Below are 16,792 nucleotides of genomic sequence, written 5' to 3'. Positions count from 1 at the left end.
TTCTAAATTCTTCCAGAAATAATGACTTTTGCATTTCTTGCTCTTTAGCATGGTAATGAATTTTGTGTCTACCGTTGGTGTAGGAAGCTCGAAGCATTTTATAATAATTGAACCATTTATGCATACCCTTTGGAAATATCTACAATCTAATATATCATATTCATAAGTATTAGAGGCACAAATTAGGTTGTGAGAGTTTACGAGGTTCGTTCTCTGGATATATTGTATTAAGTCTCTACGAGGGTAATGCAGGAAATTGTCCTGATTGAAGTCATCCACGCCAAACTTCTGGCGGCACAGACTGTGTCATAGCACATTCTGCATGATTCAAGGTCTAGATACTTCTTGGTCCATCTGCTCTTGGAGACATCCTCAAATTTTCTAACTTCAGCCAGCACATGAAAGGCATGAAAAAGCAGACCTTTAGTTGTTCCTGTTTTTTCGCAACAAACTGCTGAGCATAATCTCTCAAAATTGTCAATTGTACCTTTATCATTTATTTTCCAGTGATGGAGCAGACAACGTGCAATGCAGTAAGTGAAGCAAACCACCAAGATCCATCAGGATGATTGAAATGTTAGAGTCTACGTAATAATCATCAATATCTCTGATTTTCCTGTTGCTCTAATACATATCATGGTATGAGGCTATCTGTTGTGAGTGACGGGTGACAGTAATTCCTTTGGCATCTTTGATGAACTCTTTTATTTTCTTTCCATGATGTGGTCTCTGTGTCAGATGGAATTGACTGCTCAGTATTTCAACTTTCAGGCTGATTATTTGGCTCAGTTTTGTGAGTTTCTAAGGCATGGGTAGGAATGACGAGAAGGCCATGAAACAATGAGATGAAGAGTGATTGTGGAATTGCTTAGAACTATACCTTTCAATAATTGTATCGTTCAGAAATGACTGGATAATGACAAGTCTATCAGGCTGTACTAGAACCACTAGAAATGTTATGAAGAATTGGTCGTCCCTTAAGCTTAATGGCTTTGGATCCAATCTTTCATGGTGTTTTTTTTTTTTTTTTTTTTTTTTTTTTTGCACGAGCTGAATATGTCTGGCCTTTCTCACAATAATCCAGAGATTGATATATTCTAATTCTCTCAGATACAAATTCTTAGAACAGAACATTAAAACTGCCCTTTTCATCTCTTTCTAGAGTATCTCCCTTGAATGTTTCTGATACCTGACTGCCAAACACCATATTCATCAGCTTCAAGGCAGTGACAATTTCTTACATTACCCTCGTGTGACGATCTTCTAAGTTGTGGAAGAATTCTGATGGATGCAAGCGCCACAGAACAGAGCTATCATTACTCCTTTGTAATTTTAGAATCATTGGCTGTACAGCAGTAAGCATCTTGGAAGTCTTGATAATTGAAGATGACCCACTAAAGGGCAATCAGGGAAAAGCCTACTTATTCCTTCTTCATTCTGTGTTATTCCAGAAATATATCAAGCAAACCTTAAGTGTTTCAATTTATGGCCAACAAACAAGCTTGTGAATGGGGTGCCTGGTAGGGTGACCATACACTCTAAAAACATCCGGGTCAGAACTGACCCGGAACTGGGTCCGTTGGGGTCATACACTGTTCCGGGTCAGAAATGACAAGGAATAGGGTCAGATATGACCCATTCAGAGTCATGAATTGATAATTGAAGATGACCCACTAAAGGGCAATCAGGGAAAAGCCTACTTATTCCTTCTTCATTCTGTGTTATTCCAGAAATATATCAAGCAAACCTTAAGTGTTTCAGTTTATGGCCAACAAACAAGCTTGTGAATGGGGTGCCTGGTAGGGTGACCATACACTCTAAAAACATCCGAGTCAGAACTGACCCGGAACTGGGTCCGTTTGGGTCATACACTGTTCAGGGTCAGAAATGACAAGGAATATGGTCAGATATGACCCATTCAGAGTCATGAATTGATAATTGAAGATGACCCACTAAACTTAAGATTTGCTTGATATATTTCTGGAATAACACAAAATGAAGAAGGAATAAGTAGGCTGTTCCCTGATTGCCCTTTAGTGGGTCATCTTCAATTATCAATTCATGACAAGGAAAAGTCTCGCAATGGCAAGAAATGCTATCGCATTTCTTGCCATTGCGAGACATGACAAGGAAAAGTCTCGCAATGGCAAGAAATGCTATCGCATTTCTTGCCATTGCGAGACTTTTCCTTGTTTGTCTTCATTCTCTTGAGGCAGCATCAAGTTTTTGAAGATCACCTTCGTAATTGCATCAATGCTTGCTTTTGTACAAATATTCATTGATTGGGATTAAACATAATCATTAACGAGGTTCCACAACGCAAAATAGCGTGTTGCCCGAGAGGCAAAAACGAACCGTTTTAGCGGTTTTTTGTTTTTTGTTTTTGTTTTTGTTTTTTGCTATACGGGATGTAACGCTTACACGCTTGCCCACACTATCGGACAGTGGTATGCCCCCTCCCCCTTACGCAGTTTTTGCCCCTCAGCATCTCTTGCTGACGTAATTAGAACCTCATCCTTACATCTTGAATTTCTGGCGGCTATTTTGAATTGAGAGATGGCTGTCATTCTGCGTGAACTGGAAATGAATTCAGTCTAACTAGGACAATTTTGGCATATTCACCTAAGGCGCTTACCACAGTATTATAATTATATCGTCTATGGCGGCCATCTTGAATTTCAACATGGTGGCCTATCTAAAGAGATGAAGACACAGACGCTGTGATTTGCAATGTAATGTCAGCCAAACTGGGTATCACCTTCGATGTCAACGATATCGACAGGTCTCACAGGACAGGAAGACAATCTACAACTTCTCAACATACAACGACCCCCCCCCCCCCTAACCAGCCTCGACCAACCGCACCTCGCCCCATAATTGTCAAGCTCGCATCATACGGGAAGCGCAGTGAAATCCTCCGAAAACGAAAAGTGCTCAAGGGATCGGGAATCATCATCGTGGAGGACCTTACCCTGAAAAACCAAAGACTCTTCAAGCAGACGCGTGGGCACCCAAAAGTCTCTCAAGCATGGACCTCAAATGGACGTGTCATCGCATTACTGCCGGCAACTGGGGGAAGTCCATCACAAGAGAGATCAACAGTGAAGAAGACTTGCGTAAATTGTAATCTATGTATGTTTGTCAGATATTATCACAATTATGATACCTTAGATAATTAGAGAAGAAACTGTGTTGGTATAAATATAATGTTTGAATGTTGTAGGCTTTGTGCTTATACATTCATTTTATGCAATAATTATGTTACCCTTGAAATGTATGTTCTTCAACGAGCAAAACCAATTGCTATTTTGATTGCAATGTTGCTTTTAAATGCTATCTCCTCACCTGTATTGTACAGATGTTTACTGTTTTGTGGTATTTTAATTTCTGGTATGAATCTTGATGTCTCCGTTGATATATCTCATTGTCCTATCCCTACTTCTTCTCTATACTCTGGCACATATAGTACATTCTACCATTTCTTTGTGCGCCACGGTACACAATGTATTTGCGTGGGATCAGAATACTCCATGTTAAGGATATGGAACCTCCACCATGACAACCTTTTTATGTTATAACTGGGATTCATTTTTTGATGAAGGATTGTTGAATCTGAGCTTATCTGAATTTTCGAGTGATAAAAGTAAAGAAAGATTAATTTGCATTAGTTGTGTTGGTAATATTTTTCCATTTAATCATACCGCAGAAAATGAAGAGTGTTATGATATATGTGCTTCATTCTTTGAGTATGTCACAAGCGATTACAAACAGTATAACACTCACAATTCTGATCTTTTAGAATTATTGAAAAATAAAGATTTGGATGAAAATGTATATAAACAGTATTATACTATGAATGAATGTAATCATAAATTTGATCAGTTATATCAGCACCACTCTTTTGTTCATTTTAATTGCCGTAGTATTGCAAAAAAAAATTGAGAGTTTTGAGTCATATATCAGTACTTTGAAATATAAATTTGAAATAATAGGATTGACAGAAACATGGTTAACAAAGTCATCTCCTCTACAAATGTATCAACTGCAAGACTATGCTTTTGAAAATAATGATAGAATTCATGGACGAGGAGGTGGAACAGGAGTGTATATCCTTAAATCTGTTCGATATTTTGTTACGACCAAAATCGCTCTGAGAATGATCGCATAAAAGAAACAATCAACTAATGTTCAGGCGGTTTATTAACGGTGATATTTTGGGCACAGACTCGTAATCGGTTTTCACATCAGTACAATAATGATCATTAAAAACAAATACAAGGAAAAGTAGAAATTACGCGGTGCGTAAAATATGTCCCCGCCGGAAGTAGCATTTAGTAGCAAAATGTACAATATCGGTAAAAAATCAAGGTCAAAGGTCAAAGAAGTCAAAGTCAAAATTCTGTGTAGAAGTTTTGAAGCCCTCACCTAGTGCCATCACAAAAAGCAAACGGAATCGAAATCGGGATAGAAATGGCAAAGGAGTAGCATTTTGTAGCCAATGTACAATATAGGTCAAAAATCAAGGTCAAAGGTCAAAGAAGTCAACGGTCAAAATTCTGTGTAGAAGTTTTGAAGCCCTCACCTAGTGCCATCACAAAAAGCAAACGGAATCGAAATCGGGTTAGAAATGGCGAAGGAGTAGCATTTTGTAGCCAATGTACAATATAGGTCAAAAATCAAGGTCAAAGGTCAAAGAAGTCAAAGGTCAAAATTCTGTGTAGAAGTTTTGAAGCCCTCACCTAGTGCCATCACATAAAGAGAACGGAATCGAAATCGGGTTAGAAAATGGCAAAGGAGGAGCATTTTGTAGCCAATGTACAATATAGGTCAAAAATCAAGGTCAAAGGTCAAAGAAGTCAAGGGTCAAAATTCTGTGTAGAAGTTTTGAAGCCCTCACCTAGACTGTAGTGCCATCACATAAAGCAAATGGAAATGAAATTGGGTTAGAAATGGCAAAGGAGTGTTTACTTAGCATTTTGTAGCAAAATGTACAATGCAGGTCAAAAATCAAGGTCAAAGGTCAAAGAAGTCAAAGGTCAAAATTCTGTGTAGAAGTTTTGAAGCCCTCACCTAGTGCCTTCACATGAAGCAAACGGAATCGAAATCGGGTTAGAAATGGCGAAGGAGTAGCATTTTGTAGCCAATGTACAATAAAGGTCAAAAATCAAGGTCAAAGGTCAAAGAAGTCAAAGGTCAAAATTCTGTGTAGCAGTTTTGAAGCCCTCACCTAGTGCCATCACATAAAGCAAACGGAATCGAAATCGGGTTAGAAATGGCGAAGGAGTAGCATTTTGAAGCAAAATGTACAATATAGGTCAAAGGTCAAGGTCAAAGGTCACAACTGAAATTCTGTGTAGAAGTTTCAAAGCTCCCATGTAGTGCTATCATATAAAGCAAACAGAATCAAAATTGGCTCATAAATGACAGAGAAGTAGCAAATTGAACATTTTGATCACACACGGACGCACAGACAGACAGACAGACGGACGGACAGACACACGGACACACACACGTACGGAGCCCGTTTCATAGTCCCCTGCTCGAACTCGTTCGGCGGGGACAATAAGTCAGTAGTGGAATCACTTACACGTATTGCAGCTAACTGTTAAATCATGAGGTCCTTATAATTCCCTGGTAGTATCCAAATACGATGCTTGATGCACAAATGAATGATCCGCGATGCACCGATGAATGATTCCTTCGACGTAAATCCAGAGGCACAGGTTACAATAGTCCGCGTTATAAATCCAGGGTATATGTCCACAATAGATCCACGGTATAATGTTCACAGCGAAATGTGCAGAATCCAACGACCACGTCCAGTCGATGCGTTGAATGATGATTCGCTCAATAATGTTCAGCTAGGAATCCAGCCCGTCACAGCTTTTCCGTAGCAATGTCCATTGACACAAAAATGGAGTCTATCTCCAATGCAGGCAAATTAATTATCTGCAAGCAAAATGTCTCCCAGGCCTTATCTCCATAAACATAACAGGTCAGCAGGTAACACAGGACTGACTATAACAAGTCGCTTCAGAGCCAGAAGTGACGTAACTCTCAGAGCAGAGGTGTTGGGTACTCTACCTACTGCAGAATTTATCTGGCTTATATACTATCCATTCACCCCTTTCTAGCACATTCTGTAACTCTCTCCAACCTGGGGCCACACACCTGAACATACTGGCAAATCTAAGTTCCAGGAATCCTGGATGACTCACTGCATAACATCATTGCCAAAATTAACTACCAATCACATTTGGCTACAGGGACAGTGCCTCACTCAACCAAACATGTAAGCACTTCCCAGAACATTCTGGAATGGGTGAAATCATTCTAGATTGAGTGAGCTATAATGTTTTTCCTGTTACATGCATGTACTGTATAGCTACATTGTATACCACCTATAGAAAATTCTCCACTGATCTGGTCAGCCTGTATGTACTATATCTATACCACATAGAATGTTCTCCATTAATCTGGTCAACCTGTGTGCATACACATTAAAACAACCATGCATACAGTACATCATACATGTACATAACTACTAGTGTGTACATTTGTGACAATGTTGTGAGACTAGATTTGACTAGAGAGTACAATAATTTTGAATGTTTATTCATAGAAATACCACGTAAAGGCAAGAACAGGTTAATTGGAATAATTTATCGTCCACCACATGCTTCCATTCATGGCTTTGTTGAAGAAATAATGCAAGTGTTTGATGAAATTGATATTCATAAGTTTGATTGCTGTATTATGGGAGATTTCAATATTGACTTATCTCAAATTACTCAAAACCCAAGTGTTGATGCCTTTTTTGATTGTATGTCATGTTTTTCATTTTATCCAGTCATAAGCTCCCCAACTCGTATTACAAACGAAAGTAGAACTACTTTAGACAATATATTCCTCAATACAGATACTTATTATACACCTGGAATACTTGTTTGTGACGTCAGTGACCACCTGCCGGTCTTTGTCATTATGGCTGAATTGTTACCTCCAAAGGATGACTCTGAAATTTGTTTTAGCACAAGATGCATAAACAATGAAACTCTTCATAAATTTTGTGTTGAAAGTCAGTGTATATCAGTAGAGATCACAAATGATGTGAATGAATCTTATGATAATTATGTGCAAGAGATAACAGATATATATAATAAGTGTTTTCCATTAAAGGAACGTAAATGTAAAAGGAAGAATAAGAAAGTTTGGATGACTTTTCACTTGCAGAAGTTATGTCGGAAAAGATCTGCTTTGTATAAAGAAGTATTTGAGAAACCCAACTCAATACCGTAGAAATGTTTATAAGCAATTCAGAAATTATGTTACGAAAGAGTTGAAAAAAGCAAAATGTAGATATTATTCTGATAAATTTGATATTGAGAAGAATGATATTCGGAAAATATGGCAATGTGTAAATGGGCTCATAGAAAAATAATGAGAATAGAAATTTAAATTCACACGGAATAAAAATAGACAATGAGTTGGTCACAGATAAAGCTGAAATCTCAAATGTGTTCAATGATTATTTTTCAACCATTGGTCATAATTTGTCAATGAATCAAGGTTTTAAAGATGATGGTGAGTTTATACCCTTCTTAAGCACCCCTGTGTATTCATCAATATTCTTTAAGCCTATCACATGTGGTGAAATTTTGTCTATTGTTTCTGAGATGAAAAATAACACTAGTGCAGGATCTGATTTCATAAGTATCCGGGTTGTGAAACAAGTTATACCATTTATTGTGAGAACATTGTGTGACATTTTCAATATAAGTTTATCAACTGGTATAGTCCCAAATACAGTAATATGAAAATTGCACGTGTAATCCCAATATATAAAAAAAGGTGATAGAAGTATTATGAGTAATTATCATCCCATATCTATTCTTAATACATTTGCTAAGATATTTGAAAGATGTATTTACAATAGAGTTACCGCATTTCTTCAAGATTCCAATACACTCATTTCGAATCAGCATGGTTTCAGAAACGGGCACTCCACTTCTTCCGCAGTATTAGAATTTATGCAAAATATCATCCAAGGGATTGAAAACAAAGAATTTACTTTATCTGTCTTCATTGACCTGTCAAAAGCCTTTGACTCTATTGATCATGATATTCTATTGCATAAGCTTAGTCATTATGGTATACGGGGTGTGGCTTTAAAGTGGTTTGAAAGTTATTTATATAATCGACAGCAATATACTGTAGTAGATGGTTTTAATCGGATTATAAGGCTGTAAAATGTTGAGTCCCGCAAGGTTCCATTCTTGGCCCTCGTCTCTTTTTGATTTACATTAATGATTTACCAAACTGTTCCCAATTGTTAAATTATATATTGTTTGCTGATGATACAAATATTTTTATGCGTAACAATGATCTATCATTATTATTTGACAACATGAATATAGAATCGAAGAAATTAGATGCATGGATGCAGGCAAATAAGTTAATTTTGAAAGTTGGAAAAACTAATTTTATGATATTTGGGACTCGTGTGTGTACTGATAATTTCGTTTTATATTATAATAGTGATATGATTAAACGTGTAACAAATATAAAGTTTTTGGGTGTTATGTTGGATGATAAATTGTCTTTGAATAGTCATGTTAATATGCTCTGCAACACATTGTCGAGAAATATTGGTATATTGCGAAAACTGAAATTTTTACCTAAGCATGTGTTGAAATTGTTACATCATTCTTTCATTTCCTCTCATTTGAGTTATTGTACTCTCGTCTGGGGCCATTCAACTAAAAAGAATGTGAAACGTATTCATTTGTTGCAAAAGAAAGCTATTCGTATTATAACTCACTCACATTATTTGTCACAAACTTCTGCATTATTCCAAAAAATGAATATATTACCAATTCAAGATATAATCTGCTTCCAAACAGGAATTTTTATGCAACAGTATTTATTCGGTGCATTACCAGCCCCCTTACAACTATGTTTTCATCTCAACAGCAGTATTCATTCTTATGATACAAGAAACCAACAAAATTTTCATCCTCCCCTCTACCGAACCGAATTAGCCAAGTCAACAATTTTTTATCAAGGTCCCATTTTGTGGAATACTTTACCAAAGGAACTGAAAAACTGCAAATCATTACAGCAGTTCAGAAACAATTTTAGACGCACTTTCCGTATGTAATAACAACATGGTTTTGTATATTCTGCCAGTACTTTAGTCTTTTCTTTTTTCCTTCTTCATCCTGCTTTGATTGTGCGCCATTTGTGTTCTATATATTTTGTACCTATTGTAAGTTGAGAAAGTCTTGTATTTACTTTGGGGCCTATTCCCAACAAGCCTGAAAGGCTTTAATTGGTCCCCCACAATGAATATGTTTATACTATGACTTGAAATGTAATGATTGTTGTTTTTAATGTGGAAATAAATGAAATGAAGTGATCCACAATTAGGAAACAGCTGTACTGGACCGTTGGACACCACAAGCATGTGCATTCGTGAAACTTTGATGCTTCTACAATAATTGCAAACTGAGATAGGGGAAAAACGATATGGCGGCCATTTTGAATTTCAAGATGGCGCCCTACAAACTCTACAAGGCAAGCCACAATATCAGAAAATGATATATCAAAGTGTCTGACATTATAACGATGTATTTTGCACCAAGTCTGAGGTTTCTACAATGCTTACTTTATGAAATGTGGGTAAAAATACAGCTTGCTATGGCAGCCACTTTGAATTTCAAAATGGCAGCCTACAAATTGTATTAAAACAATCCACAATATCAGACAAAGAATTATCAGAGTGTCTGACATCACACCGATGCATTTTGCACCAAATTTTAAGCTTCTACAATGCTCACTTTGTGAAATATGGGTCAAAATACAGTCTGCTAGGGCGGCCATTTTGAAATTCAAAATGGCGGCTGAAGACGTGGTCAGAAAAAATGGAATCCAAGTTTTTTGGATTCAGCACCCCCAATTTGACAAAGTTAGCGAAAAAATAAATAAATTTTGGCACGAAAATCTCACGGGATTACATAGTAGCCTCTACTATATAGCAGTGTGTGCAAACAGGTCGTCAGCGATAATCTTGAATCTTGCCCAGCTCTAACATTATTAAGTGGACGAGATGTGTAATAACTCACGACTGGTCCCCAATTGGCTTAGCTAGTAATGAAATAAAAAGAAAAAAGAACAAAAATGGGTACATCGTATCGCTATATCCTTTAACAGAGTGACCAATATCAAAAGACGCAATTGAAACCGTGCCGACACTGCGGAAACGACCCTGCGTATATCACTCCATGTTATTGCGTTAAAAAAAAACTTTTGTGGTTTTTTTTTACCATAATTCCATCTCAGGTGTAAACGTTACGTCTTATAAAAAACACACCAAATCATACACAAGTAAAAAATAAAACAACAAAAAAGATGAATAAATAAATGAATAGATAAAAACCAAAACGGATCCAGTAAGGTCACAGAATTACATTCATGTCGTGAAAAGTCGTTAACGTTCTATGTGGCAGTAAGCAGATCGGCTACATGGACATAAAACGTTCTGTTTTCTCTCTTTTAGTCCAGCGGATATAGAAAAAATCATGCACTTTATGGTAAAAGCACCATACTTGGTACACATGTACATGATGCCAATACAAGTCATTTCTGATATGGAAGCCACTCTGATTCTCCCTTTGGCGGCCGTGGCGGCCATTTTTCAATATGGCCGCCATGTGATATAGCAATGCTGTGTATTTTGGAAACTATAAGTCCGATTGTCGTGATTCTTGTACCAAACTATAAGTTTTGAGGGTCAAGGATTCCAATAAAATAATTTTTGAGAGGATAAAACCATGGCAACCTACTTATTGGCGGCCATTTTGAAAAAATATGGCCACCATGCTGGATATAACATATCCTTAAAACGTATGGACAAAGGGTCATGACTCTGGTACCAACTTATATGTTTTGGGGGTCAAGGATTCTGATAAATTCAACTGTAAGTGAATATGAATCGTTTCATCCTACGTTTTGGCGGCCATTTTAATAAATATGGCTGTCATACAACAGATAATGAATATTGCATATCTTCGAACTCAAAAGATATATAATCATGATTCAAGTGTAAAAGTATAGTTTTGGGGTGAAGGTTTTCAATATAATGATGTTTTAGCAAAGTGAATAGGTTCATCACATCCTTTGTTTTGACGGCCATTTAATAAATAGCGTACGAGTGTTATGAAAGCGGGATGCCCATTGTGGATTGATTCTGGTGTAAACGTTTGTTTTAGGGGTCAACAATTACTTGTTCACTCATTTTAAGTATTCTAATGTGGAACATCTGGGCATATTTAACTTTGTAAGCATTTTGGAAAATATGCTCAACTTCCTTTATAGGATTTCTGTGTGTACAGTGTATGTGAAAAACATGATCTTCACAATTTCATGTCTGAAGTACATTTTAATCAAGATTATACATTTTCTAGAAATATAGACTCTCGCTTTCTCTGGTCCCTGGACTATGGAATGAAAATCATAGTTTCCAACCAATATGGTATATCTGTTTTCTTTGGAAACATGACACTAAGTGTGAGAAAACTTCTAAAACTTCTTGGGTCACTTACATCAAATGTAAACACACTACATGTATGTCTATAAAATCCATGATTGACCAGGCTGTTCTGATACTTATAACTACAGTGAATCTCATACATCAAACGATAAAGTAAATAGTGGCAGTGGGCAGGTCCTTCTGGTCCTGTACGGGTAGAGAGACGTCCCCGCCCTCCACGAGTCTCCCGCTGCCTTGCGGGCAGTTTTTTGGTTAATCAAAGGCTAGGGAGTAAACCTTATCCAAATCCGGAGCGGAACTCCTAAGGCGGTTAGGTGTTGTAGTTCATCATCTCTCCGGCAAATATAATAGGTATTATACAATACATCTTTATAGGTTTACATCTAATTGTCATTTGCAGCTCCACATGAGTCTACTAGCAAAATATAAACTACACTTTACAAGAAAAATTATGCTAATTTATGAATTTAAGGAAAACCTCAAAGAAATACAAATTTTTAGGTTCATAATTATTGGAAGATAAAACTGCAGAATAAAATATTCAGTAAATCGATCTTACTTACCGGCACCAGTAGAAATACTGAAGAAGTTCTCTAAAGCGCACCTGCATCTATATATGCATTCACGTTCATCACCGCTCATCAATGGATGATCAGGAACAATAATTGTTTTGGATTGTCAGAGCTAATTCGATTCCTTCATATGATTTCTTATAATGTTGTGTAACTGTTTTGACAAGGGTCATCCTATGAAATAATGATCAAGAACTGAAAAAAAACCTTTAGAAATCAGTAGGTCTTATAAGACTGCAATTATCATGTCTTTGTGGCTGGAAACTATGACAGTACACTAATTGTACTCTCCTGTCTATGCATCCAAAATTGGGGGGAAAGTCTTCTTTTCCATTCTCACCATTTTATTCTACCTTTGATATTCAACATAATTATCTTTAGTATTCTAGGTATGCAACAATTGTACTTATGTGATGTTCAATACCTACTTGAATAGTGAATGTGATAGAGGTATGGTCAATCAACAACAATCAATGAACAATAAAGAACTAAACGCCGCAACAACATAGGAGGTTCATTTACCAATAATAGGTGAACGATCCTTGTCAATGGGACAATACATATGGCAAGTGAGGGTGTATATATAATATATACACTACAGGTTGGCCCCTCAGAAAATGGAAACGAATATTTTTTCAAAACCAAAACGAAATTGTCCAATTTGGTTGAGTACTTTTCTTTCTAGACATGTTTTTGTTAATCATTAATTTCTTACTTTATTTTATCAAAGCTCAGCAACGGAGACTACTCAACAATTGAAGGTCTATTTTCGACAATAATCCTATTCAAACATTCCACATTGTGATGTGCGGCCTCGATTCTTTGTTAGTCTCCCAAGGCAGTGGCTTTTGTTCGATGCTGAAATTTGTTGAATTGAGCTAAGAAATTTACGCTCGACCCGTCTTTACAAAAACATCTGTAGAATGAAAACTACTCAACCAAATCGAGGGATTTTGGTGTCATTCTTCTTCTAGATAAATTCTCTACAACTCTATGTCATTCATTTTGGCATCAAAGTAATGCAAATGTGCAGATATTTGCGAAAACTCGCGTTTCCGTTAATTCTAGGCCACACTGTATATAATGTGTGTGTGTGTGTGTGTATGTGTGTGCATACTCTATGTAGTGCAGCAGTCATATTTATCAAAATGGACATGAAAACGAAATGTGTTAGTTCTATTCATCAACAAATGCTTGTTTAAAATCATTGACCCCAATTAGTTTCAAAGACGTACAGTAAAGTATATATTGCGGTGGCCATGTTTTAAAATGGCAGCCAAAACATAGGATGCGATGGTTGTATACACGAAAAGATGTATCCATTTAAATAAATGAATCTCAAAAACATATTTTTGTTCCAGAATCATGAAGATGCATCCATTGGTTTTAAAGATATATGAATAGAATGTAGAGCGGCAGCCACGTTTAACTGGAGGGAGGCCATATTTATTAAATGGCCGCCAAAACAAAGGATGTGATGAACCTATTCACTTTGCTAAAACATCATTATATTGAAAACCTTCACCCAAAAACTATACTTTTACACTTGAATCGGGATTATATATCTTTTGAGTTCGAAGATATACAATATTCATTATCTGTTGTATGGCAGCCATATTTATTAAAATGGCCGCCAAAACGTAGGATGAAACGATTCATATTCACTTACAGTTGAATTTATCAGAATCCTTGACCCCCAAAACATATAAGTTGGTACCAGAGTCATGACCCTTTGTCCATACGTTTTAAGGATATGTTATATCTAGCATGGTGGCCATATTTTTTCAAAATGGCCGCCAATAAGTAGGTTGCCATGGTTTTATCCTTTCAAAAATTATTCTATTGGAATCCTTGACCCTCAAAACCTATACTTTGGTACAAGAATCACGACAATCGGACTTATAGTTTCCAAAATACACAGCATTGCTATATCACATGGCGGCCATTTTGAAAAATGGCCGCCACGGCCGCCACAGGCAGAATCAGAGTGGCTTCCATATCAGAAATGACTTGTATTGGCATCATGTACATGTGTACCAAGTATGGTGCTTTTACCATAATGTGCATGATTCACCCTATATGTGGTCTATATCCGCTAGACTATTTCTCTTCGTTCTCTTTCTCGCATCTGAACCTCTTTACTCTTCGTACATTATCTCAAGCTACATTCCGTTGTTATTCACCCATAATAAAAGAAAATTTCTATTAAGTTATATGAACCAAACCAATAGATAAATCCTGTTAGAAGCTGGAAATTAGGAATGACTCTTAGATGATAGCTCAAATATGTGAGCGATGATGTAAGAGAAACAAACCGTCGTGCATACAATGACAATGACAAATCTTAAACGCATTCTTGTCATTATTTGAGACGATGTACATGGAGATCATTACCTCTTCTCCGACAAGTCCAGTACCCGCACCAACGTCTAGTATTTTGGCATCTTTGTTGTTCAGTACCTCGTTCATCTTCTTCGCCACGAGTCTCGGTCCGAAATATTCCTGCTCCAAGACGTCCTATCCCAAACAAGAAGCACAGATACCAACCATCATAGCATCACCGCAATCATTCCATCTTTTGCCTGCCTCACTGTTTCCCTTTCACTGACTATATACTTTTTTTTTCTTTTTTTGCACTGCCAATACGCAGTAAATCCTGCTGGCGAAAGTACTAGTATATTGTGTAGAAACGAATAAATAGAACAATAGGCCTACGACTCTCACCATTCTAAATATGTAATGCTCTCCTATTTATTAACCATTTTATTATTATCATTATTATTATTATTACTATTACTATCATTATTATTGTTATTGTTATTATTATCGTTATTATTATTATTATTATTATTATTATTATCATTATTTATTCACACGTGGAAATTGTCATCGTTGCGTACCCTTAGAGCGTTAACGAGAAAATTTGCGAATCTCTTCTTCCCCTGAATAAAGGACAAACATGGAGTATCTGTGCCCAGGCGTCTAAACGTATCTAGGGGCGTCAATGTTGCAGAGAGAGTCCACGTAGAATATATAATAGCATACCAACAGACTTCATAGCCATTTCTCCTTATCTTAAAACAATAAGAATTCAAAATGGCTAAATGACAATGCGTGAAATAAAATCAAAGAGTTGTGAGCTTGCAAACACGCCGCCCGTTTAGTCTGACCGCATGCCACCCGTATCGTGTTCATGATTCAGGAGTATGTTTGCTGTGTTCAGCGAGAGTGAATTTAATAAGGTGTGTTTTTGGCAAGTCACCTAGTCCGAAATTCGGACTTACGATAGGTGACTTGCCCCGAGAATATGAATTTGAATGATGGTACCTTGTCGTAGTCGCCTTTCTGGACCCAGTCATCGTAGAAAGCTTGTCGTTTCTCCAGCTCTAAATTCATATACTGCTTGAAATTATCACGGTAGACAAAGTCAAATTTCTCCGCCATTTCTTCGGCTCCTCGGCAGATCAAAGTAGATATACCCTGGAATTAATCTGAGACCGATCGTGCGACGATACTACCTCAATCGACGCAGGTCTACAACGTATTCGTGGCTTGATCAACAATGAAGTCTTTTCTACTTGTGGTCCGGAGGTGGTGGACTTTACTCTCTCACTTGTGCTGGATCCCGGGGCTGGATCATTGATTTTATTGAGCGTTAACTGTGGCGGAGACCGGTCCATGACCCTGAAATTGGAGGGTTGGGGAGGTGTTCACTATGATTTACGCCAGGGAGGCGGGGGGGGGGGGGGTCTCCCACCTCCGCCTGGCGATTGTGGATGGCATTCCTTTGGAAAGGGATATATACAATGTCATGTTGTAGTATCTTATATACATGTATGTATGTATGAATTTATGTATATTATGTATATACATGTATGTAGGTCTATTTAATGTATCCCTCATTATAATGATATCCTTTCATGCCTATTAATGATTTTTAATGTGTCCAAATAACGTAACATTGTTAATTGGATATTGGGGATGTTGAAAACAAAACGGCAATGGATAGAAATGTGTTATAAACCGTGACGACATTCATGGTATAGTGCACTTATCTATCATGAATGTCGTCATTCGTATGTGATCGATCCATGCGTGTTTTTGTTTTTGGTGTTGTTTTTGTGTGTGTTGTTTTTTTCTATTGACCTCAGATCACGCGAGCGACGGCATGCAGAACATTTGAACTCACTCAATGGGAAGTACACGTGCACATGATGTTTGAAGGCCCTATACAAAAGTATAATTATACCATGAACTCTGACACGCAGATGAGTTAAGTCACACATTGAAGGGTACAGCTTATTATATCCCTCATGTAAAGCTTCTTGCCATAGGATTGTACAGAGCACGAACATGGTGTAGTTTTACTAGCTAGCTACGAGCAGCTGGATGCGGTGCAATTGGTTACTAGCCAGCGTGATATAGTACTTTTGGGAATCCACGATTTGCACCCAATCGTGATCGTGTGATCGATATCTACATTTCTCACTTAAGAATGTACGCAGTGCGCGTAGTAGCGATACTTTTGAGCGACAGTCCTGTAGCTAGCTAGCTAGCGCTAAGAGCTAGCTAGAGAGCGCGGAGCGCGCGGTGTGCGACAGCATTACAGAAATCTTCTGTGGTGCGATGGCAGGCGTGGGTGTGTGTAACGTTTGTGGACGTGTGATCA

The 16,792-nt window shown here is 37.3% G+C and overlaps 1 protein-coding gene across 1 annotated transcript in view; it reads right to left on the bottom strand.

Moving 5' to 3' along the window:
- LOC139722371 (methyltransferase-like protein 27) overlaps positions 1 to 15,659 on the bottom strand; it is a 48,172-nt gene extending 32,513 nt beyond the window's left edge. Inside the window, exons 1-2 of the mRNA XM_071633677.1 lie at positions 15,451 to 15,659; positions 14,518 to 14,640 (exon numbers count right to left, since the gene is read on the bottom strand). Of these exons, the coding sequence (XP_071489778.1) occupies positions 14,518 to 14,640; positions 15,451 to 15,567 (240 nt within the window). The 5' untranslated portion in view covers positions 15,568 to 15,659. The remainder of the gene's footprint in view (positions 1 to 14,517; positions 14,641 to 15,450) is intronic.
- Between the last annotated feature and the right edge of the window lie 1,133 nt (positions 15,660 to 16,792).

Source organism: Diadema antillarum, unplaced genomic scaffold, assembly GCF_040938485.1.
Source record: "Diadema antillarum isolate AM-2024a unplaced genomic scaffold, OU_Dant_1.0 scf00000164, whole genome shotgun sequence".
Classification (NCBI taxonomy): Eukaryota; Metazoa; Echinodermata; class Echinoidea; order Diadematoida; family Diadematidae; genus Diadema; species Diadema antillarum.
Note: the sequence above shows the minus strand (reverse complement) of the source record. Positions and strands in the feature narration are given on the sequence as shown.